This window comes from Crinia signifera, chromosome 8, assembly GCF_055691185.1.
Source record: "Crinia signifera chromosome 8, ASM5569118v1, whole genome shotgun sequence".
Lineage (NCBI taxonomy): Eukaryota > Metazoa > Chordata > Amphibia > Anura > Myobatrachidae > Crinia > Crinia signifera.
Window position 1 is genome coordinate 108,142,224 of NC_139224.1, and position 25,295 is coordinate 108,167,518.

Genomic DNA, 25,295 nt, shown 5'->3' on the forward strand with positions numbered 1-25,295 from the left:
CTCCAAAATCAAGTAGGTGCTCCTTCTATTATGAAGCCTGTGGTTTGGTCACCGTGCACACTAGGGCCACATATAGGATATTTATGAAAACAAAAGAATTGGGGGAATCAATTTTTAGTCACATTTCTCTAGTAAAATGTACTGTGTTCCTTATAAAAATGTATTAAATTTGCAAATCTGCAAAAAAAAAGAAATTTTGAAATTTCACCTACACTTTGTTTTAATTCCTGTGAAACACCTAAAGGGTTAACAAACTTCCAAAATGCTGTTTTGAATACTGTGAGGGGTGCAGTTTTTGAAATGGCATCATTTATGGGGGTGTCTCACATACAAGTCCCTCAAAGTTACATCAGAACTGAACTGGTCCCTAAAAAAATCAGTGTTTGAAATTTTCTTGAAAATTTGAGAATTTGCTATTCATATTGTAAGCCTCCTAGTGTCCCAAAAAATTAAAAGGAAGTTGAAATAATGATGTCAACATAAAGTAGACATATGGTCTATGTTAGTTATTCACTATTTTGAGTGGTAAGATTATTTGTCTCACAAGCAGAAAATTTAACATTTTGCAAATCGCTAAATTTTCCATTTTTTCACGATATTTTGGTATTTTTCACAAAAAAACACAGACTGTATCGACCCAAATTTACCACTAATTTGAAGTACAATGTGTCACGAAAAAACAATCTCAAAATCACTGGGATAAGTAAAAGCAAAAAAAAGTTATCCCCACTTAAGTGAGACATGTCAGATTTGAAAAAAAGGGCTCTGTCAGGAACGCAAAAACTGGCTCTGTCAGGAAGGGGTTAAGGAGTGACTACAGTTATTTTAATATATTCCTATTGCAGGTGACCTACAGGCTTATGTTTACAAGTGTTTCTGTGTATACATGAAGTAATACTTTATAAATTTGTATCTACTTACGGTGTAATCTATACCATCGGAGAACCCCAAAAAAAAAAAAAAAGGGGGAAAGGGTGAGGGAGTTCTTTGTCTTCTACTGCCCAGATTGCACTTTACAAGCCCCCATCCACACAAGGATCGTACATTGCTGAACGACACCATGGATCCCATTTGGCGTGGTATTTAGCCATATTTTTCTGTTCCCTATACATGAATTTCTCATGTCTATGCACTTCATTAACTAGTGCTCTCCATTGCATTAGTTCTGGATACTTGGCTGAGAACCATACTCGAGCTATCAGCACCTTTGCTAAAGTGCATAGGCACATAAGGCAAGAGTATGTGTCTCTGGAGCATAATTCCAGCACCCCAGTTCCAAACATACAGACCCTTGGACTAAATTGTACATTGATAGGGACTATATGCTCAATATCACACCAAACTTTCCTCCAAAAGCGCTGTATCTCTGGGCACTCCCAAAGTAAGTGCCAGAACCCTGCTTTGTCCTCCCCACATCTTGGACAATTATCGTTAGTTCGTAGTTTGTGTTGGTGCATTCTTGCCGGCGACCAATAAACCCTATGCAAAATATAAAAATGAATTTGTTGAAACCTAACGTTTGCAGTAGCAGTTTTTATCGAGGCCTTTGCTTGGTCCCATTGTTCTATTGTGAGGGGACCTAAGTCCTGTTCCCATTTCTCCTTCAAGTGGCCTAATTGATCCTCCTGGCACCTGTTATTAATATTGGCGTACAAGTGGGATATTTGCCCTCTTTTGTGTAGATTACTCAACTTCGTCTTTATTGGGGACACATAAGTTTCCAGCATAAGTCCCCCAAATTGGGCGGTGATAGCATGTCGCAGCTGTAGATATCTATAGAATTCTTTACTTGGTACATCCCACTCCCTTTGAAGCTGTTCAATGTTTTTAAAATACCTTCGTTATACAATTGGCCTATTTTAGTGACCCCCTGTTTTTCCACATATTATCTCTGGAAATCTTATGTAGTTCGGGGTAATTATTAGTGTACCAGAGTGGCGAGTCGCCTTCTATGCCCCTACAGTTATATAAAACATGTACTTGTCTCCAAATCAAGATTGCTTGGCGAATTATCGCTGGAAGTCTGCCTATTTTATCCCCTGAGAGCAGCAGTTGTAAGGGCAGATCTATCTGAGGGCATTGCTCCCTCACAAAAGCCTGCAGGGTGTGCTCCCCATTAGCAACCCAAACCTTCAGGTTAGCTAACTGTGAGGCTAAATAGTAGTTTCTAAAATCTGGAAGAGATAGTCCTCCCTGCTCCTTTTGTCGACACAAGGTTTTCAGTGCGACCCGTGGGGGGCTATTCTTCCAGATAAATGAAACCACCATAGAGTTAATAGATGAGAAGACCTTTTTTGGGATATAGACTGGCGAATTCTGCCAAACGTACAGGTACTTCGGCTGAACTATCATTTTTAACATATTTATGCGTCCTGTGACCGATATAGGGAGCCTCTTCCAGACATTAGACCTCGTTCTGAATTCTTCCGTGATTGGATCTACATTAAGTGATATAAATTCTCCCACATTCGGGGTAATCCATATCCCAAGATATTTAAATTTTAGGGACCATTTTAGTTGATGATTATTTTGGTGAGCTAGAGGGATCAATCCTGAGAGGGGAGTTATGTTGGATTTTTCCCAATTTATTTTGAGACCCGTATATAAACCAAATTCATTCACCACCTCCAATAATGTCTGCAGAGACTCATCCGCATCTGCCAAGAATAAAAGCGTGTCGTCCGCATAAAGGGCTATTTTGTCCTCATGGTCCATTATTTTGATCCCTTTTATCTGGTTATTTGAGCGTATCAGAGAGGCTAAGGGCTCTATTGCCATTGCAAACAGGGTCGGCGATAGAGGGCAGCCCTGTCTGGTTCCTCTACAGAGCTTAAAGTTGTCCGAGCAGAACCCGTTCACAGAGATTTTAGCTATTGGTGTGTCATAAAGTAGTTTTAGCCAGGCAACAAATCTTGGCCCAAATGCATATCTCTCCAAAACAGCCCAGAGATACTGCCACTCCACTGTATCGAAAGCCTTTGCTGCGTCAAGAGACACAACAAAGGCTTCCGAGACCTTACCCTGTTCCCTCTGCAGATGGTAAAACAGTCTACGGAGATTATGGCTGGTGGAGCACCCCGGCATAAACCCCGTTTGGTCCGGGTGAATTATTAAGTTTATTATAGAGTTCAGCCTTAGTGCGAGAATTTTGGCCATTACTTTAACATCGGTATTTAAGAGAGATATCGGCCTATATGATTCAGGGAGCAGTTTGTCCTTATCTTTTTTCGGTATCACTATTATTGTAGATTCCATCATTGATGGGGGGAGAAAACCCCATTCTAGTAGTGAATTAAACAAGTCCTTTAAGTAAGGCACAAAAAAATCTGCATATTGCTTATATACTTCTATCGGGATCCCGTCGCAGCCTGGAGTTTTAGATGCCGGTAGTGACGAAATTGCATTCGCCACTTCCTGTAGCGTGAAGGGTGCTTCTAATTTTGCAGCTTCCTCCCCTGTTAATGATCGCAAATGCATTTGGCTTAAGTATCGCTGCATTTCCCCGTCTGTTTGACCACTCCGGGATTCATATAAACCTTTGTAGTAGGTAGCAAAGACCCCCACAATATCCTTACCACTATAGCATGTTTCACCGTTAGGTTTAGATATTGCTGCTATTGTTTCTTGATTATGTGAGACCTTGGACAGAAAAGCCAGTTGTTTACCCCCCATTTCTGACAAGTAGTATTGTTGATGTCTAGAGAACATTAACTTCCTTTTTGTTTTGCTGAATAAATAGTCAGCCCATTCTTCTTGGGCTTTCAGCATGTCCCCTCTGTCCCTGACCAATTGTGAGTTAACATATTCCGACTCAGTCCGTCGGACTTTGTCTTCTAACTCTCGCTCTTTGGTTTTACTAGACTTCTTTACTTCGTTAATTGTTTTAATAAATGTACCACGTATTACTGCTTTAAAAGCATCGTGACGTATACCAACATTCTCATAGCCTTCATTATTTATCAAATATTCCTGCCAGGGTTCAACTATCCCCTTATTTTCCCCCATCACCTTTAACCAGTAGGGGTTTAATTTCCATGTACCCAAGCCTTTATCTGGATTAATATCAAGTACCATAATGACAGGGGAGTGGTCCGATATACCCCTCGATAAATATTCAATGTTTTTAACTATCGGAGCCAAACCTTGGGAGATCAAGATCATGTCGATCCTTGACAGGGTATTATGGGTTGCCGAAAAACAGGAGTATTGGAAGGTGCAGGGGTTTCTCACTCTCCATATATCTATAAACCCAAGCTCCCCTGTCATTTTGGAAAAAGAGGTTGGTTCTGGGTTAACTGTTCTTATCCTTAAATTGGTGGATTCTTTCCACCTATCAAGCTCTGAGTTCATAACATTATTAAAGTCGCCCATACAAATAATTGGTATGTCAGGGTCAGTAGAAACATACAAAGCCACCTTCCGTAAAATTTCATTATTGTATGGGGGAGGTATATACACTGCAAGGATAAAGAAGAGTTGCTGGTAAATTTTTGCTTTTAAAAAAAATATATCTACCATAGGGGTCTATTTTGCTCTCTACTAATTCAAATTGTATCCCCTTCCTGATCAGAACTGCAACCCCCCGAGCCCATTGTGTAAATGTGGAGTGAAACGTATTTGCCACCCACATCTTCTTCAAGGTTTGTATCCTATCATCAGTTAGGTGGGTTTCTGTCATACAAATTATATCTGATCTTTTAATTCTGTCGTTTAATCCGCGAACGTTCCAGCATAGACAGCTTAACCCATTTTTACTTATTTTATCTTGGCCCAATCTTGCCATACTTGCTTTTTAATCTTTGTCCCCTTACTAGGTCAGAGATACAATAATATGTATACCACATTTTGTCTGGGGCGTCTAACCCAACTTTGAATAGGGCTAAGTAGCATTGAATCAAAGTATGTCATCATATTACAGCAACAATCTACACAATTACATTGCAGTACAGCATCGATAATTAACAACAAATACATACACCCATTCCCCCCCTCCCCCCTCCCCCCTCCCCGTATAACCTCTAGAGCTAGGGGCATACCTATTACCCTGAAAAAGAAGAAAAAAAGAAAAAACAAGACAAATAAAAACACCCCTACACCAGATAACAATTCCCACAATACTTCTTTTTTTTACCCCCAGGGGTGCAGATACCTTTCACCTCATGTAGGGAAACCTATCCACAGCTTCCTGCAGCAGCTAGAGGACTCCCACTTTAAGTTGAATCTTTACTCCCTATGGCGAGGAGAAAAAAAAAAAAAAAAAAGGGGGGGGGGGGGGGGGGGGGGGGGGAAGGGAGGTTGAAGTTACCAGGGCTTAGCCCTGGTCACGTAATTACTTATTATCATTATTTTGTTTTTTTACTTTTCTTTTTCCCCTCTTCCCCCCTTCACATTATTTCATACCAGGCTGGTGATCCAGCCAGTCAGTTGCTTCTTTAGGGCTCATGAAGAAACGGGTACTATTCTCAAAAATGACTCTCAGGCGTGCTGGGTAAAGAATTGAGTATTGAATATTTCTCTCCCTCAGCCTTCGCCTAACGTGTGTAAAGTTCGCTCGCTCCTTTTGCACTTCAGGTGCAAAGTCTGGGTAAAATGAGACTGGTTGAGAGTCATAGAGGATTGGGCCCTTTGTTCTTGCCAATTGCAATATTGTGTCTCTGTCCCTGTAATGCAACAGTCTAAATATAAATGTGCGCGGAGGGGCTCCAGGTTTTGAAACTTGTGAAGACACTCTGTGGGCCCGCTCCACTGTAAATTGTTGCGTAAATACTTCTTTTGTGAACAGGCGCACAAGCCAGTCCTCAATGAACTTTACAGCGTTGGGGCCCTCGGTCCGCTCTGGAAGACCAATCAAACGGATGTTGTTGCGTCTATTTCTTCCTTCCATTTCCGTCATTTTAGTTTTAATCAGGGTTACTTGTGTCGACAATTCCTCAATTTTTTTCACCAACGGTAGAGAGACATCCTCTAGTTGAGATATACGCTGTTCTGTTTCTTTTACTCTATCGCGGATTTTCTGTACATCTTGTCTGAGGAGGGATACATCAATTTGCATTTGGTCAATCTTTTCGGTTACTCTGTGCTCTGAATCTGTTATTGCTTTTAATATCTGCTGTGTTGACTGAGTTGGTTCATTTACGGATGTCTCCATGTCTGCAGCTGAGGATGGTGAGCTTGGCACACTCTGTGTAGTTGATTTGGATGCATGTGCTGATCTATACTTTTCAAGCTTTGCAGCCGCAGCTGTAGCCTGCGTAGTTTTGCCCATTGCGACAAGGGGTCTTCACTTCGTGCAGTATATCAAAGCCCAAATTAAACAAATAAAAAAAAAAAAGGGGGGGGGAGGGGAGAAGGTCTGTGCAGATTTATTTTCTGTATTTCACTGCTTACGCCTGTCAGAGCAATTCACAGGCTTTATGCGAGCCGGGTACCTACAGGAGGAGTTTGTTCACAGCACTTGTAGCACTTTATAGCAAAAAAAAAAAAAAAGGGAACCCCTCCTGGGCGCTATCACAAGATTAGAGTGCTTTTATTGCACATACAGGTATATTGCAGCCAACAGCAGGAAGAGAAATCTTCATCAATTATTGTCTTCAGCGCTTGTATTTGATGTCTGTGCAAACACTTTTTTTTTTCCCCTTTAATTCACAGTGGGCCGTCCCCGACAGCTGTGTATGGGGGAAAAGTTTGTGTATATTTGTTTTCTGTATTACACTGTCTATGTTGGTCCAAATGTCAGGGCAGTACACAAGTTTTGTGTCAGCCCTAAGCAAGTTAAGTGCACACAGGAGGAGTTTTATAACAAGATTTTATGCCAACCTTCCGTCACCGTACAGGCCTGTACTGGATGATTTCCCATATAGATGTATGTAGGCAGCACTGCCCAAGAATCTAGGCCTTCACCTGTGCTTTCAAAAGTACCATAGGACATTAACCAGGGCTCAATAGCGGGTGTATGACGCTGTTTAAGTTATATGTCCTACCGGATTCTCCTCCCTCAGCGTGTAGTTTTGCTGATCGGGTCCTTCACCGGCTGCGTAGATCACCTCCCTCCTTTCTTTCATATGCCGTCAGGGCCCAGGGTCCGTGCACACTGCCTCCAGTCAGATGGTATCCGGCACAGACAGCGCTCTGCCGCCGGCTGGAGTTTCGCGTGTGTCGAGCGGGGAGGCTGAGTAGCGTGTCTGCACACGTCAGAAGAAGCGACGGAGGCAACCGCATCAAAGCGCGGCTTCACTCGTATGTCTCACGCCGCGATGCTGCAGGTCTCTCCCTCTCTGCTAATGCCACAGTTCATCCAGCGCGGCCCGGTAATCCAGACACGCAAATGTCGCAGATACCCCCTTGTAGAAAGGGTTTTAGCAAGCCATAGGAAGCCGAATGGAGATCAGGATTAATGCAGTGGGAGCAGCAGCTTAGCTCACTGCTGCCGCCTCAGTGCTACATCCGGCCACGCCCCTCCTCCATCCCAGAACATTATCACTGCACTCCCTAGGCTACATTCCCCTACATGTGATCCTTTGGGCACTGCTCACTAGTGGCTTTACAGTTGACAATGGAGGGCAGAGGCACAGATTGGCGAGAGGGGTGGAGGAACAAGTGGTGAAGGTGGTAAAGACAAATGTGGTGAAGGGGCAAGGTACAGATGATGAGGGGGGCAGAAAATAATTGGGAATGAAGCAAAGCCAAATTAAGGGGGGATACTGTACCTCTGAACACTCTCGGTTGGTGGCCCCCATACAGGGAACAGTGACATACTGTAACTAGCTCTTCTGTTTCCTCTCCCATGGGCAGATACTACATAGTTACATAGTAGGTAAGGCTGAAAAAAGACTTGCGTCCATCTAGTTCAACCTGGTATAGATATCCATTGCTGATTTGGTAGGTTCTGGTATTTTACAGACAGATTATATTTCTAATTTGTACCCATGGATGTTTTTCTCCAGTAAATGTTTGTCCAACTTTGCCTTGAACGCATTTAATGAGCCAGCCGTTACCACCTCTCTGGGAAGAGAGTTCCAGAGTTTGACTGTTCTGACCGTAAAGAAATTCTTTCTACTAGCTGAATGAAATCTTTTTTCTTCTAATCTATACTCATGCCCTCGTGTCCTAGATTCCTTTCTAGTAGAAAAGAGGGTGTGTGACAGTTCCTTATATTGGCCCTTGATATACTTGTACATGTTGAGCATGTCCCCCCTTAAACGTCTCTTTTCCAATGTAAATAGTCCCAAATTGCTTAATCTCTCCCCGTAGCTTAAATTCTCCATTCCCCTAATAAGCTTTGTTGCTCGCCTTTGGATTTTTTTCTAATTCTATGATGTCCTTTTTATAGTGTGGGGCCCAGAACTGCACTCTGTACTCGAGGTGAGGTCTCACCAATGCTTTATACAGTGGCATAATTACCCTTGAGTCCCTAATTTCCATTCCCCTCTTAATACATGCCAGAATTTTGTTGGCCTTTTTTGTAGCTACATTACAATGGGCACTACACCCCAGTTTGCTGTCTATTTGGACTCCTAGATCCTATTCAAGTATGGAATTACCCAGTTCCTCTCCGCTAAGGTCGTAACTTGCACACTCAGGGCCGGCGCCACCACTAGGCAGGACTAGGCATTTGCCTAGGGCGCCGGCCGCTGGAGGGCGGTACTGAGCCGCTGAGGTACCATAAAGAGGTACCCGAAAGCAGGGAGCAGGTAAGTCTGTGTGATCCATCCTCCCTCTCCCCTCTCCTTTCCCGCCTGTGGCATGGTCCCTGCTCCCCCCGCGCCGCCCGCTCCCCGCTGGGGGGATTTCAGTGCGGCACCACCTATGCTCGGGGGGAGGGGTAGTATCGCCCGCCGCAGTATCGCCCGCCGCACCCCCTCCCCCCCCGTGCCGCAGTATCGTCCGCACCGTGCCCCCCCCCCGGCGGGCGGACGGGCGGCGTGGGTTTTTTTGCCTGGGGCGGGCGGGGGGCTTGCACCGGCCCTGTGCACACTGGTTGTGTCTCCCAAGGTGCATAACCTTACATTTATCTACATTGAACCTCATCTTCTATTTTTTTGCCCACTCATCTAGAATTGCAAGATCATTTTGAAGCAGGGTGACATCTTCTGATGATTTGATGACTTTGCGAAGTTTTGTATCGTCCGCAAAGATGGATTTATTGCTGAGTAACCCTATCCCAATATCGTTAATAAAAATGTTAAACAGAATGGGCCCCAAAACCGAACCCTGGGGCACTCCACTTAGTACCGGTATCGTATCTGATACTGCACCATTCACAACCACTCTTTGTTCTCTATTACATAGCCAATTCCCTACCCATCTGCAGATATTTTCACCCAATCCTAGGTTCTCCATTTTATTAATCAATCTCTTGTGTGGGACAGTATCAAATGCTTTAGCGAAATCTAGGAAAATCACATCTACAGCATTCCCATTATCAAGGTTTTTGCTAACCTCTTCATAGAACCCTAGTAGATTAGTTTGGCATGAACGATTTTTCACGAACCCATGTTGGTTAGTACTGAGTAGACAGTGATGGTCTAAATATTCCTGGATACCATCCCTTAAAAATCCTTCAAATAGTTTACCCACAATTGATGTTAAACTAACGGGTCTGTAATTAGCGGGATCTTCCTTTTTTCCTTTTTTGAATATTGGCACTTCCTCTGCTATACTCCAATCTTTTGGTACTATACCTGACTATAGTGACTTGCTAAAGATATAATGTAGGGGGGTAGCTAGTTCATCCCTTATTTCCATTAATACCCTCGGATGAATACCATCTGGCCCTGGTGATTTATTTGTTTTGAGTTTGCTTAGCCTCAGTACTATTTCTTTCGGCGTGAAATCCACAATGAGATCTGGCTTATTTGTCCCGTTTGTAGTAAATGTTCGTTCCACAGTCTGCTCTCCCTTAGTAAATACTGATGAGAAGAACTCATTTAACAGTTTTGCTTTTCCCTTGTCCTCAGTAACACTTTTTCCACTAGTATCAGTTAGTGGGCCTATGTTTTCCTTAATTAAACGTTTACTATTTTTTATGTATTTAAAGAACTTCTTTGGGGTTAGTTTTGCTTCCAGTGGCTATGCGCTCTTCATATAATCTTTTAGCTGCTTTGATTACCCCTTTACAAGTTTTGTTTGATTGTTTGTATTTTGCGAACGCCTCCTCATCCAAGTTATTTTTATAGAATTTAAATGCTTTGTTTTATTGTTGATAGCTGACCTTACTTTTTTGTCCAACCATGGTGGCTTTTTTTTTATTGAATTGACCTTTATTTACTTTAGGAATGTATTCAATAGTTAGTGAATCAAGCACCTTTTTTAGAATATCCCACATTTCCTCTGCGTTTTTTCCCTCCATAACCGTTTCCCACCCAATTCCTGTTAGGGCTTCCCTGAATAATTCAAAGTTCGCTTTTCTGAAGTTTAGTATTTTTGCAGATCCTTTTTTATGTAATTTACTGAAGTTGATTTATTTAAGTTGTATATCAAGCTTCAAAAAGTGATAAAGTGGAGAGTGATAAACAACCAACCAATCAGCTCCAATCTGTCATTTTTCAAACCCAACCTGTAACATGGCAGCTAATATGTCTAGTGAAGAGGGTTAGGGTAAAGGCCACCATACATTGTCCTAAGGACAACCGATTTCCCCTGAGCTCCCTGGGAGAGCTAATTAAAGCTGCCCATACATCTACAGATCGATTGTCAGATTGGGCTGGTTGGAACAATAACCTGGTAATATCTGAATTGATAGTTTTGCAACATTTCAAAGCAAATGGTCAACTGTCATTTGCTCTCATCCATTACCAGGTTTTTGTTCCAACCAGCCCAATCTGACAATAAATCTGTAGATGTATGGGCAGCTTTAGATTTGGCACTTGATGTGACTTTTTTACATGTGATAAATTGCATGCAATTTATCACATGTAAGCCTGGGGAGCTGAAGCTAAGGAGCGTCATAATTAACAAATCCTATTCAAAAGACTGGGCGGTTGCTGATTGGTTGAGAGAGCTCTGTTGTGTGCTGTACATAGACCTATGGTCTGACATGTGTCAGCTTAACAATCAATAGGTCAACCAATATTGGATGACATTGATTAGAAGAACATGGAAAATATGTCAACACAAATCAGGGATGCCGACAGCTCAGCACACAGCACTGATCAGCGTGTGCTGGGCTGGGGAAAGAGATTGTGCTGCAGCGGCAACCTGTCCACTCTCTCCCACTGCCCATCTCTATGCAACAGGGGAGGGTGTAGCGTGCATCGGGCCCCTCCACCAGATCGGGGCCCATGTAAAGTGTACCCGCCTCCCCCCCTTGGACACAACTAAAATGTTGACATGGTAATGGCCGATGCAATTAAAGGTCAGTGTTAGTTTTTCACAGTTCTATAGACAGGATGCACTTATTTAACCAGCAATAGGTATACCGGCTGCAGGAACCCTGATGCTGGAATGCCAATTTCCAGCAGAACAATTTTGCCGGAACTTTGAAATGGATCAGGATGCCGTTGCCAGAATTTTAGAGTCATGCTGGGATGGGGAACCTTCGGCCCTCCAGCTGTTGTTGAACTACATATCCCAGAATGCTTTGCTACAGTTTTAGCATGGCCAAATACCAAACATGTAGCAGTGCATGCTGGGAGGGATGTGTAGTTCAGGAACAGCTGGAGGGCCAAAGGTTCCCCATCCCTGCCCTACAGGCATTTACTGACATCATATAAATCATGGACAATGAAATACTAACCTCTGGCTTCAGTATGCTACTGTTATATATTGTTATGCATTCATATCTATCTATCTATCTATCTAGCCAGAACTGTCAGTCTGTGATTGTGTATAATGCTGGGTGGAGTCATCGGCTGAGTTATACACACAGTCACAGACTCCAGCCCCACACAAACACTATAGCTCAGCTCCTGCAAGGAACTGAAAAAGTTCCATCATGTGTACACATTCCCACAGCCCACACACTTTATGCAGTGATGTGGAGGCACCGGAATAGCCACATACCTCCCAACTTCTTCAGTGTATGAAGCGGGACCCTCGCGGCAAAAAGGGGCGTGATATACGCAAAATTAAGGTGGGACAAATGCAAATTATGTCCCACCGGGACATGGCACTTTTCATCCTCTGCATTGCTGAATAGACGCTGTGCGCAAGTGCACAGCGTCTATTTCTCATGCTGGGGGGACTCCCAACTGCCCCTCCTCCCCGCACACACTGCTCACAGCCTCACCCCCCCTTCAATCCTTAACTTAACTGGCACAGTGCCAGTATGTGTGTGCAGGCTGGCAGAGGGCTTCAGAGAGGGTCTCTCCCTCCCCGCACATGTGTCTACTCTCTGCTGCGCCGGCCCCTGAATGTATGACAAGTCAGGCAATCCTGGCCTGATTAAAGGGAGCAGAAGAGGACACAAGCAGGGTGCCTGCCACTGGACCAGAAGAAATGTGATAGAAGGGTGAACAGAAGGGAAAAGCAGCCTACAGTGAACCTGGAAGTAGAGGTCCCCATAGGATGCAATAGTTAATTGGTCCGGCGTGTCACACAAATCCTTTTAAGCCCAGGTTAGTAACCACACACACATTCAGACATACCCTAACTCTACCTATACACCCCCTTCCCTGCAACCCTAACTCTATACAGTACACCTCTGTAAGCCTCACTACATTGAATACACATCCCCCTCCCCGCAAGCCTAACTATCTTGCAGAACACCCACCCCTACCACTGTACACTGTCACCCACCTGCAGCCACTCCACGTACCCCACTTCCCCAACTGCACTACTAATGCACAAACCCTCACCACCCCAAAACCCAAACATCCTAACCCCCCTAGACCCCCACAACACTCTACCTGCCCATAACCCTACCACATTACCAACGCGCCCATCTGTCCCACACCACCACCGCCCCCACACCAATAAGCACCCTCCCCCACCCACCACCCACACCACTACAATATGCACGCAACACCACCGCACCCGCCCCTCCAGCACCCACAGGAACCCTGCATCCACTTGCACAACCACAACAACCACCCCTCCCACACCTACACTACACTCCCCCCATCTACCTGCCAAAACACTGCACCTGCCCCTCCTGGCATGAATACACCAACACACGCCACACCTCCAGCCCAAATTCCTTAACTCAAAGTATCCATGCACCCACCCATGGCAACACCATACCCGCCCATCCCCCACCTACACTGCCGATGCACCCATGCCTCACCAAAACACACTACACCACAGACGCCCATCATCTGTAAGCACTGTTCATACCAACAAAATAACCTACACCCTCTTCACAATCAAATGCCCTTTTCATCTTAAAAATTAAACCTCTAACTATAGTACAAATACAGGTAATCCTCCATATAATACAAACCAGATTTCACACACTAAAGGCGTTCACATGTTTAGTGGGCGGAGCCCATAACGATGTTGTGAAGAGCGCCCGTATATATATATATATATATATATATATATATATATATGTCAAAAGAGAAGACAGGAGTGATGCTCCATAGTGCATGAATGACAATTTTAATTTAAGGACAGATAAAAACTGATCCACAATAGAGCCACAATTGCTCGTACCGAGCGAAAGAACACTGTGGGCTGGGTACCACAAGATTTTATGTACAATCCGCCAGGCAACCTCCTACCAGCATTCCAGGGCACCGTCGCAGAACACGATCTCCCGCTGGGGCCACCAAGGTGAGAACAGCTGCAGGCTTAAATGCATTGATCAATTCATGAACCAAATCTCCACTATTTATTATCAGTTAATTTAGTGTGCGCAGAGCCCCTACAATGTTTGTTTAAAAAAGGTGAGTGCCGATGTTTAGTGTGTATATATATATATATATATATATATATATATATATATGTCTAGTGTCCATGTGACTTCAAAACACTGTCATCTGTCAGCAGCTAGTGAAAATGCACTTAGTAGTGTAAGCCAGCTCTAAGCATTTGTTTTGAGCGGGCTTACACTGCCATCTGTTGGCAGCAAGTGAAACCGCATCTACGAGCGGGCTCACTAGTACCACAGATGCTTCATTCTTGGCAGTCCCCATAAACCATGGTTAATTGCATTGATTAAAAGAAAAAGAAAAAAGTAAACAAATTCATAAGATTGTGTTATCTTTCCACGTTGTTTTATTTATTTAATCTGGCCTGTGTCTAAAAAGCATTTCGTCAACATTTATTATGTGAAGTAGGCTGCCTTGGAAACAGAATAGATGGTGGCTACAATGAATAAGGTGATAAGCTTCTGTGCCTGTGCGCATGCAATCCGAAGATTAGGGTGCACAATTATTCCATCACTATCCTTTAACTATATATGTTAACCATGCACATTAGTTTAGCACAGCTCTTTAATATTTCTGCATGAATAATAAAAATAAAACCAATTGTTATATGCTGCCGGCGTAGGTAAAATGATACTAAATAGAATAGTAAAAATAATCAAGTCATCCCATCTGTGTACAATAAATGTGATTAACTTACGGGTCCCGCACTGCAGGTCAGTGTTTGAGCGTTGCCATCTGTGGTGGAAAAGCTGCCAGTAATCCTGTCCCCTCCCACCGATCGAGCCTCAAGGAGGAATCCTTTAAAATAATTTCCAGGTGTGGACTGTATGGTAACTAAAGTAGAAATGAATAGAAAGATTAGTGGGCAATATGACATGCCATTTATTAATTACAAGAAGCAAAATCTTGGATTGTCATGTACAGTAGGTTTCGGAGTAATGTGGTTCTGTCCTTAGGAGAATATTCATATTTTGTCTCCTGTAAAGGATTTGTGTGTGAAGTAGAATTAATATGCTTTCATGGACAAATGTAAATAAATGTCCTACTTATTATCAGTGGAAAAGCCCATCTATTTACCAATGAACACAAACATGCAGTTTATAGGTTAATTCTTACTTGCCTACTGTACCTTTTATAACACCTCTCCTGGAGAAGCCATAGTGGTGATGAAACAGGGTTCCTCAGAAGCGGGGCCAGACCCACTCCCTCCTTGAGAACCCGATATTCCCAGTTTTGTCAGTTTCTCCTATCTGCTTTCCTAGGATGCAGGTGGGATGCTGGAGGATTACCTACTCTTTTGGGTTTGCTTGAGACTTCCCCAAAAAAACTCCTGCAACTTCCAGGAGAGTAGGTAAGTATTGGTTAATTACTTAATTTATATTCATATATGTCTATTCTCACACTGATATATAGTTATCAGTTACTGATGGATTTACTACACCCGATATTGGTGTGTCGACCAGATGATTGTAATATTTACCTGGGAAACCGATCAGAAAATATTGATCAATTGGTCATGCCTGAAGTTGAAAGTTTAGAGTATATATTTATTAACAGTTTCTTTATATAGTGCATACATATACATACTCTGCAGTGCTTTACAGAGTGTGGGCGGGGTGCTCTAATGAAAAATACGATAAAAACATTTTGGTATGCAGGAAAACTCGCAAGCCGGGTTTTCACTGTGGGGGGTACCCCACAGAAGCCTATGGGCTTCTTCACGCGACTCACCCTGTCCGCACCGACCCACGCCGACCCCCCCCATGGACCCTTGATGACCCCCCCCCTCACCTGTGTCCGGGCCGCACGGTGCTGTGCTGCCCACACCATTGACCTCCTTCCTGCAGTGTACATCCTTTTCCGGGTGCAGGAAAGAAGAGGTGGAGCCCACCCGCAGCAGTCGGGTAAGGGAGGGAGGGGTAGCCACTGGGGACCCGCTTACCCTCTGCCGGCTTCTTCGCAAGGGGCAGCTCTTATCACAAGAGCTGCCCGTTGCTATACTAATCACATATGTTAAAGCATTGCGGTAGGTGGCGGAGGCGGGCAGTAACTGGCGGCGTGGGTTAGAGCATACTGCCCTGTAGTTGAACATTCACATCAGTCCCTGCCCCAGTGGAGCTTACAATCTATATTCCCTATCACATGTCCACGCACGAACAAACATTCTAAAGTATTTTTTTTGTTGGAAGCCAATTGACCTACGAGTATATTTTTGGATTGTGGGAGGAATCCGGAGTACCCCGAGTAAACCCACGCAAACACGGGGAGAATACACAAACTCGGCACATTTAGCTCTGCGCTGTGAGGCAGAATTGGTAACCATTAAACCATTCCTAGCAGCCGGTTACTCACATACAGTATATTCTGCAAAGGACTCTATTTGAGCTCCAATTTGCATTGTAGGTTTGCCATTAACCTTTTATTTGCCATTTAGAGGAGTATTGGACCCTAGCCATGCTATGAGTATTCCATCAGCCAGGAGCAGGGCCGGCAACAGAAATCTTGGGGCCCTGTACAATGATATTTCTGGGGCCCCCCACCTATTCCCAAATCCACACAACGCTCTTCTGCATGAGCCTTAACCTTGTGCTGCTCCAGATCCTGCTTTCAGGTGCGGACTTCTCTCATTCTCAGTCCTACTGGCTTGGCTCCTGCTGCTGCTTCCTGCTGGCTCCAGCTGCTGCTGGCCTGTCACTTTCACAAAAGAATGCTGAGCACTATGAGCAGGCAGGGCAGGTCTTTCGCAGAGTGCCGAACAGACGACCCGCGCAGTAAAAGTACAGGAGCCAGATACTGAGGCCACTGCACCAGCGGTGGGTAAGGCTGTGAGCCTGCGGCACCAGGCCGTGCACACACACAGAGTAGATGGCTCTGAGTGCCAAGTGGCAGGGTGCACACACAGTAGACGGCAGTGGCACACAGTGAGTCAGTCAGACTCAGCCACACACAGATGGTGCACAGTAGACGGCCGGCCCGCAAGGGTCACTGACAGGCCAGCTAGTACAGGCAGTGGCCGTGGCCAGGCATGGAAGCTCTGGGGTCCTACATATCTCTTGGGCCCGTCACACTTGTCCCCCTTGACCCCCCCTGTCGCCTGCCCTGGCCAGGAGAGGGGTGAATTTGCTAGCTAACAGCAGATGGCGAACACTTCGCAAGTTGCAGTGGGAAAACTATCAGTGGTGTGCAGTTGTTACGAGCCACCTCCGGTGGGTCAGTGTTTATGCAGCAGTCACTATGTTCTGTGTGGAGTTTTGTGTGTTCACTCAAGGTTTTGGCTGATCCATCTTGCCTTGTTTTCATGCATACCTTAGTCTTCTGGGTGTTGCTGCCTCCTAAGCTACTGGGTAATTAGGTATGCTCTCAGCATTCAGAACCTGCCAGTTATAGTCTTGTTAGAGTCCTGTTACAGTCCTGTATAGATCTGTTTAGTCATGTTAATCATTTATATATGTATATTCCTGATTCCTGGTGATTGCTATGTTCCCAGTGATTCTTAGCGTTCCTAACTACCACTGTCTGAGATTACTCCAGAGTTCAGTTTGTTCCAGGCTGTGTCTAAGTATTCCAGCAAGCACTCCTGTTGGGTGTCCTGTGAAATCCTGCCTGTGTTAGAGAACCACTGCTTCCAGTGTGTAAGATCTTGGGCAGTATTCAATGCTGGGGGCTGTGACAGCAAGAGGGGTTGCCTGTTTGCTGTCACAGCTCGCAGGGTCAGTATTCAACAGACCCCCTGCATACGCTGTTTCCTCCTCGCTATGTTTTTGGAGCAAAGGGGAAATGGCGTATGAGGCCACTAAAACAGTGAGACTCGCATCTAAATGCAGTGGGCTGCCTGCATTAGCCCCGAGCCTCGTTGTTTGAGGGAATCCTCGCCATCCTCTGACAGCGAGGATTCCCCTAGATTGTTGAATAGGGTGAGTGGCCAGCACAGGGGTTAAACAGCGAGGATCACTTATTTTTGGCAATCCCCGCCATTAAACCCCCTCACCGGCCACATTAAATAAACCGACATGTCTGTTTCCAGTTTCTGTGAGTACCAGCGGCTTCCGCACACATTGTGGTTGGTATTCTCACAGCGCCAGCTGGAGCCATATCTCTTGTTCTGAGACAGAGTCATGGAGGCAATTAGGGTGCAGGCCTAATTGCATGCTGACTTGTCTCATGTATGTTTCTTGTTTGTTTGTCTCACAGCAGAGGCCAGAGGCATTGGTCCAGCCTGGCGACTGTGTTGCTGAGGCGGTTAGGTGGTATTCCTATCTGCAATACCTTGGTTATAGTTTTGTTTGGTTTAATGCGATGGATTCACATTATAGCGATAAAGGCCGCAAATCCTGTGTTCAGTTCCTGTTTCCAAGGCTGCATACTCTAATTTATGTTGCTGTGCAGAGCCTAGTTATCTTTTGGTATTTAGTCAGTTTATCCTCTAACTAGTACCCTGACTCGGTTGGGACTTTGTGTCACCGCGAAAGACCAGGTGTGAAATGTAATAGGATGAGAGGTTAGGAAAGTGAGAGATTTGGTAAGAAATCTCCAGGTTTTTTTTTAAAGCGGCAATCATTTACACTGCAAAATCAGTTTTATTTTGCCGTGTAAATGATTGCCGCTTTAAAAAAAACACAAAAAAAATCTGGAGATTTCTTACCAAATCTCTAATTTTCTGAATCTCTTATCCTATTACATTTCACCGATGGTGGCATCTGAGTACAGAGTGGAGCTAGTCTGCCCTGGAAAGGTGGCTATTAGTTGCAAAGTCTAATGCTGTGTACACACGGTCCGATTTCCTTTCCGATGTTGACGATATAGTCAACAACAGATCGGCATCGGATGCAGATCGCAAGGGTTTTAACCCTTGCGATCCCGATGCGCGTTCACGTATCGGAAGCCAGAAAGTCTTGGCTGCCTTGTCTATATAGTGCAGATCTGCACTTTATAGTCAAGGTAGGATGCAAATCGGATGTGCCTTAAGATCCTATCCACGATCCTATCTGATCAGATCGTGGATAGGATCTTAAGGCACATCTAACGTGTGTACACACCATAAGACCAGCGCAAGTGCCAGCCGACTCAGGGTATAGTGAGAGAGGCAGGGTCAGGCTCAAGTACTGCTGTGGCTTCACCACCTCAGCCACAGGAGTACAAATCAGGCTGTAATCAAGATTTTGCAGTCCTGTCAGTCACTGTAAGGGTTAACTCTGAGTATACCCCAGACAAATCTTAAAAGCAGTTGTAGCTGCCTAACAATATACAGATGGAGCCAGCCTTGTTATCGCCACTAGCGTGCCAGACACTCCGATCTGGCAGGTGGTGTGCTAGTGCACGTGGACATGATAGTGTCTCGGATGCTCGCATGCTTATTGCCTGCGTCGGGGGCTTTCAAAGCTACAGAGACGCATGCCAGAATACCTGGCGCACCATGGCGATTGGTGCACCGGGGATGGAATGAATAAGGCTGGTTCCATCTGTACTGCATTTGGCACTGATACATTGAATAAGAGGGTGCCAGGAGCAGGTAATTTTAAAAAACACATGGTCACACACACACTGCTTACAATATTCAAGATGGACAATTTAGAAAAAGGCAGTAAGGCATCCATATAAAAGACACATGCATTTGCAGTGGCATAACTACAAGTTTTGCACTTCACTGCCAAAAAAAGTTTATGACCCACGTCAGGCTGTCAGATAAAATGCCTATAATTCTGGCAGGAATGTTATCTGGCCAGCCAGGTATACCCAGCTTTATTCTCCTCAGTGAAACCTCAGCCATTGTATATTATGTAGAAATATTTCGATGAATGATACAGATATCTCTGTTTTAGACTGGAATCTACATTACTATTGCTATGTGCTCTGCATTTTATCCCACTTTATTACTAAAAGATTTGCTGGAGCTGCAGTTTTATGATATTACAGCCTCAGTTTACCTTCTACATCTGTAACAATAACCTTTTTCTGTTGTAATACAAAAACAGAAGGAAATGTAGATCTCTACCGATTACCCGTGTTAACGTTTTGAACGCCAACATCTTTGTGAGAGATGTGTAAAACATCAGCAAAAAATGACAGGGTCGCTCGCATTTGTTGTATAAATTCAAATGAAAAATGTTGATTATATTTCCAATATAAGGTAAACATTACAGGTCATTTTGATGAATAAAAATGTTTTCACACCTATTTTGACTATTTCACTTGGCAGTCAAAGGGTTAAAGTCTCATTATAAATGATCCGCATACACAAACCTGAAGCCAGCTGTCTCCTTCTAACAAGGTGTTTTTCAGTCTGTAATCTCTCTGCAGAAATGTTTAGTTTATCTAGGATTAGACTCTGGGTAGCAAGGGACAGAAGCCTGTAATCAATTAAATATTTCATTGGCTTCTACGGTTTAAAAAGTAACTGACAAAGTTACAATTTTTTCATTGAAGTAAATTGAATTGTTTAAAACCCATGGTTGCCTACCTGACCCTCTCTTTCAGTGAGAAAATGCTCTGTTCCTGGATTTCCCTGGTAAACGTGAACTGAGGACCGAGTTTGAGAACCACTGATCTAGCTAATTGCTTGAGGACATGGCTGGCTGCAAGGAGGGGCGACAGGGGTGGTAGTCCCGGGGCCTCCACACATTAGGGGCTCAAAGTTTACATGCATCTCAGAAAATTACAATCAGTCTCATGATCCCGCTACTCTGCCTCCGTGTCACGCACAGTGGTAAACCGGCTCTGGCTGTATAATCAGAACTCTCTGCACTCAGGGATGCAGTGCCTGACATCAGTGCGTCTAGCTAGAATTTATATATCAGCATACCTCCCAACATGACCCTCTCCAGAAGGGACACAATGCTCTGTTCCTGGACTTTCCTCTTAATTTATTATTGCCATCACCTGTGGTGAAAAACCTTCCTTATCAATGACCCTGTTTAAAACAGGTGATGGCAATCATACATTACCAGGAAAGTCCAGAAACAGAGCATTGTGTCCTTCCTGGAATAGGTTATGTTGTGAGGTATGTATCAGGGTTGCCTACCTGACCCTCTCCTTCAGGGAGAAAATGCTCTGTTCCTGGACGTCCCTGGTAATGCATGATTACCATCACCTGTGGGGAGCTGGTTAATTGATAAGAAAGGGGTTTCACCACAGGTGCTGGCAATCATACATTACCAGGGAAGTCCAGGAACACAGCATTTTCTCCCTGAAGGAGGGGGGCAGGTAGGCAACCCTGTTATATAGTAAACTGATTTTAATAGTTTACTCACTGAGTGCACCCACCATTTCTTCTACATGTTCACTGTTGAGCAGGTGGTTACAGCTTACTGAAGGAGGCTGCACAAATCATCTCTACTCAGGAGCACTTTTATGATAGGGGCCCCCACAAGTTTGTTGACAAGGACCCCCACAGACCTTAAACCTGCCCTGCTTGCAGATTTTTTTGCAATCGATTAGGGGGTTAGAGCTGGCAACTTACCTGTTTAAAGCTAATTTAATTCACCTCAATCTTTTTTTGGGGGGGGGGGTTAAATGCAATCTAATTTGTGAAATATTACATTTGTATGTTGTATATTGAAGACATTGTGTAAGCATGTAAGCATTACTTGGGAAAGTACAAACATGGGTGCCATTTCAGATATTTCCCATTTCCACTTGTAGCATTTTTTGTTGTGTTTTTTTTTAAAGAAATACATAGTGAATTTTCTAAGTAAGTAATGACAAGAGAGCAGTCCAGGGCTTTATTAAACAATTTGCAGCATTGCCAAAGGAGACAGGCTACAATGACAGTGCATTGAGAATCTAATCACTACACTATTCACTACACTATTTCAATACAAATTTGCTGTCAAAACCGTTCTTATTGGAACACCAGCAGTGCATGTTTTCCAGATGTTTTAATTGACTAACACAATTGGTGGTACTAATTATTCCCGAGGATAACTTGAATAAACATATTCCATCTATTTGGCAATAATCTGTGATCTACATGTTGTGTAGTGGGCCAGCCTGATCATTTTGGTGATAAAACTGTAAAGAAAAACAACCAAAAATGCTCCCCTTTGAATAGATACAAAGGGGGGTTGAGTACAATCGCACCAGACCGTGTATCTTACACTTGTGTTTGGTAGATGTTAAGGCCCCCATACATTATGCGATTTGGGCCCGATTTCACCCGATTCGGATGAATCGGGCCGTGAAATCGTCCCAAATCGCATGGTTTGACACCCTATCCGACCCGATGCGCGGTCCCGTGTGCATCGGATCGGAGTCGGGCAGTCGCACCGGCTGCACATAAGATTTCCTAAATCTTATGTGCAGTCTCCGGGCAGGGTCAGCAGGCGGGGGACGCCGGGGAACTGCAGGGAACAGCCGGCGGGGGACGCCGGGCATGGGGCGAGGCTGGCAGCGGCAGCTTACACATAGGCAACGGGCGGGGGGACGCCGGTGAAGGTGAACCAGCGAGGGGAACACTGCTGGGCAGGAGGACCAGGCAGCCGCAGCTTCAATACAAACGAATGGGGAGGCAGTGATTGGCTGAGAGCTCTCTCAGCAATTGGCTGAGAGAGCTCTCAGCCAATCACTGGCTCCCCATTCATTTGTATTGTGTTTTTCTTCCTTGCAGTTGCGGCTGCCGCCCTGGTTCTCCTGCCCAGCACGTGAGGCGCTGTTCCCCTCGCCGGTTCACCTGAGTCCCCCCGCCCGCTGCCTATGTGTAAGCTGCCCCTGCCAGCCTCTCCCCATGCCCGGATGACAGTGTCCCCCGCCTGCTGACTATTTGTCAGCTTACCCTGCAGCTCCCCAGCGTCCCCCACCCGGCTCTCCCCCTGAAGCTCCTCGGGGACTGCATATGATAAATCCATGAGATTTATCATATGCAAAATTTGGCACATCAAGTGCCTTATCGTGTGTCCCCCTCCTGGGGAGCTGCAAGGGAAATCATGTCCGACTTGTCCCTAGGAAAAGTCGGACTAATGTATGGGGCCTTAAGAGTGGCCCCCTGTCCGTAGTTATAGCAGCCTTGTTGCTTGTATAATCCAGGGTTGTGCTACCACTGACAAATAGTACAATTCACATAGAAAAGAGAGAAAGAAGATTTGTCTTGGTGTGGTGCACCAGTAGAAGAAAATGAGTCCTAAAATCTAACTTTTATTGTTTTAATTGTAAAACAAGCGAAAAATAAAAAAAACACATATGAAACCTACAGATGGGGAAGGTGTTTATAAAAATGCACGTGCGATCGTGCCGCCTGTGCTGAAATTAATTATTATTATGTTCGACAAATATGAAGCCAGCCTCCTATTACAAAAAATGAACAATCAAGGTATAGCTTAATTCCTGCAGTTTCACTGCTAAGTATTTGTGTCAATTTGTAACAGGGACAAAATGTGTTACCATTTGTACAGGATGTTACTATGGGCCTTATTCTAGTTCACTCTTTCTGACAAAATCCTTCCTAGAAGGACAAAACCATGTGCACTGCAGGGGGGGCAGATGTAACATGTGCAGAGAGAATTAGAATTGGGTGAGTTATTTTGTTTCTGTGCAGGGTAAATACTGGCTGCTTTATTTTTAAACTGCAATATAGATCTCACTTTGAAGTAAAACCCCACCTAAATCTAATTGTCTCTGCACAAGTTACATCTGCCCCACCTGCAGTGCACATGATTTTGTCCATCTAAGAAGGATTTTGTCAGAAAGCGTGAACTAGAATAAGGCCCTTTGTATCTTTCATCCAAAGAGAATGAAAGTGCATGTTTTGCAAGCACCTCTGAGTCTTCAGTCCTTATACACCTCTTAGCTAAATTTGCATAAGAGGGAACTGAGACCTTATTGCGTATTCTATCAATCACAGGATCACACACAGTCAGCGCATAGGCTCAACTTTATTCTCTTTCTTATACACAGGTCAAAGTTCAATACTGATTATACTTGCTGCAAGAGCTAATATTATCCCGCAGCAAGTGAGTAGATAATACAAATATGTCAGCAGTAACAATAGTTGTATGCGATATTGGTATATTTCTCAGGGTGTTAGCATATATATATATTTTTTTTTCTCCTGCGGTTAAGGCTGAGCTCAGGGAGTATCACAGAGCGCTGATGTGTAGTTTATTAATAACTGACAAATTGTCTTAACATATCGGGACAGAAATATCTCCTGGTCAGCGTCCCTGATTACTGTATCTAAGCCCAGAGATCAGATATTATTTATCACTTGTGTCTCTGTTGTATTACACAGTGAGGCATCTACATTCAGTGAGCAGCAGGCAAAGGGTTATCCTATTGGACTATTCATACGGCAAACTGACATGCTTATCTGTAGCTAGATAAAGCATACCTCCCAACATGACCCTCTCCATTGATAAGAAAGGTGGAAACACCTTTCTTATCAATTAACCAGGTTCAATACAGGTGATGGCAAGCATACATTCAGGGGGAAGTCCAGAAACAGAGCATTGTGTCCCTCCTGGAGAGGGTCATGTTGGGAGGTATGGATAAAGTACAAATGGTTAGCCCTAAAAAGGGCTAAGTCTGGCCGGATTGTCAACATGTAGTATATTATCGCATAACATATGTAACAAATGTAGCAACACGCGGTAAGCAGACGCTCGCACGGCTAGAGTGCCGATTGCGCGTTTTCACTTATACGCTTCTTCAGGGCAAGCCGCCCTGCAGTTTCCGGAAGGTTTATAAAGGTGATCATGTTGCGGGCATCAGCCAGTCTAATTCCGTGGGCGGTAAGTCCCACACTGCTGCTGCCTGGTGATTGGTCTTTTGCTCCTATCATTCTCCTGTGGAGGTTCGCATAGGGTGATTACAAGTTATCTGTAGTTTACTGTAGTTTGGTTTTACTTAGTGTTCAAGTGATATCTTATTGCCAATTGCTCTGATATTGATATACTAATGATCATTGGCTAATTACCTCTTTTCATTTTAATGACGACTAGTAATATGGTATTGGAAGCCTGATGTAGCACTAAATTATTTGTGGTACTTGTTTCCTAGCACGGCCACAACGATCATGATCGTGGGCATCGTGAGTAAAAATTGGGGGCATCGCGGCCATCGCATGCACTAAAAAATCGGGTGCGATGGTACCGACGCGATGCCTGCGATTTCCCATAGGGAACAATGTTAAATGCCTCAATTTACCCGCGATGCCCCCGATTTCCCATAGGAAACAATGTTAAATGGCTCAATTTACCCAAATCATCATAGGGAACAATGGTAAATGGGCCAGAAACCCCCCCAAAACACCCCTGAACAGTGAAATGTCCCCCCAAAAGTAGTGTACGCCACCCCACAATCAACGCGAACCCGAAGCGTGGCGAGCACAGCGAGCCCGCGAGGGGCGGCGGTACGCGTCCTGCGACCTTTTCATACCCCCACTATCCACGTCGGTGTGGAGTTGAGAATAGAATAGTGTGGCGAGCGCAGCGAGCCACCGAGCCCGAAGCGTGGCGAGCGGACGCGGATACCTGTGAAGCCCGCGAAGGGACGCGTTTA

The 25,295-nt window shown here is 44.5% G+C and overlaps 1 protein-coding gene across 2 annotated transcripts in view; it reads right to left on the reverse strand.

Moving 5' to 3' along the window:
- The window catches only part of LOC146027067 (ferric reductase 1-like), a 76,188-nt gene that overhangs the window by 46,771 nt on the left and 4,122 nt on the right, over positions 1-25,295 (reverse strand). For both annotated transcript variants that reach the window (XM_083158068.1, XM_083158069.1), the window contains exon 3: positions 14,506-14,642. In XM_083158068.1, the coding sequence (XP_083014194.1) occupies positions 14,506-14,642 (137 nt within the window). The remainder of the gene's footprint in view (positions 1-14,505; positions 14,643-25,295) is intronic.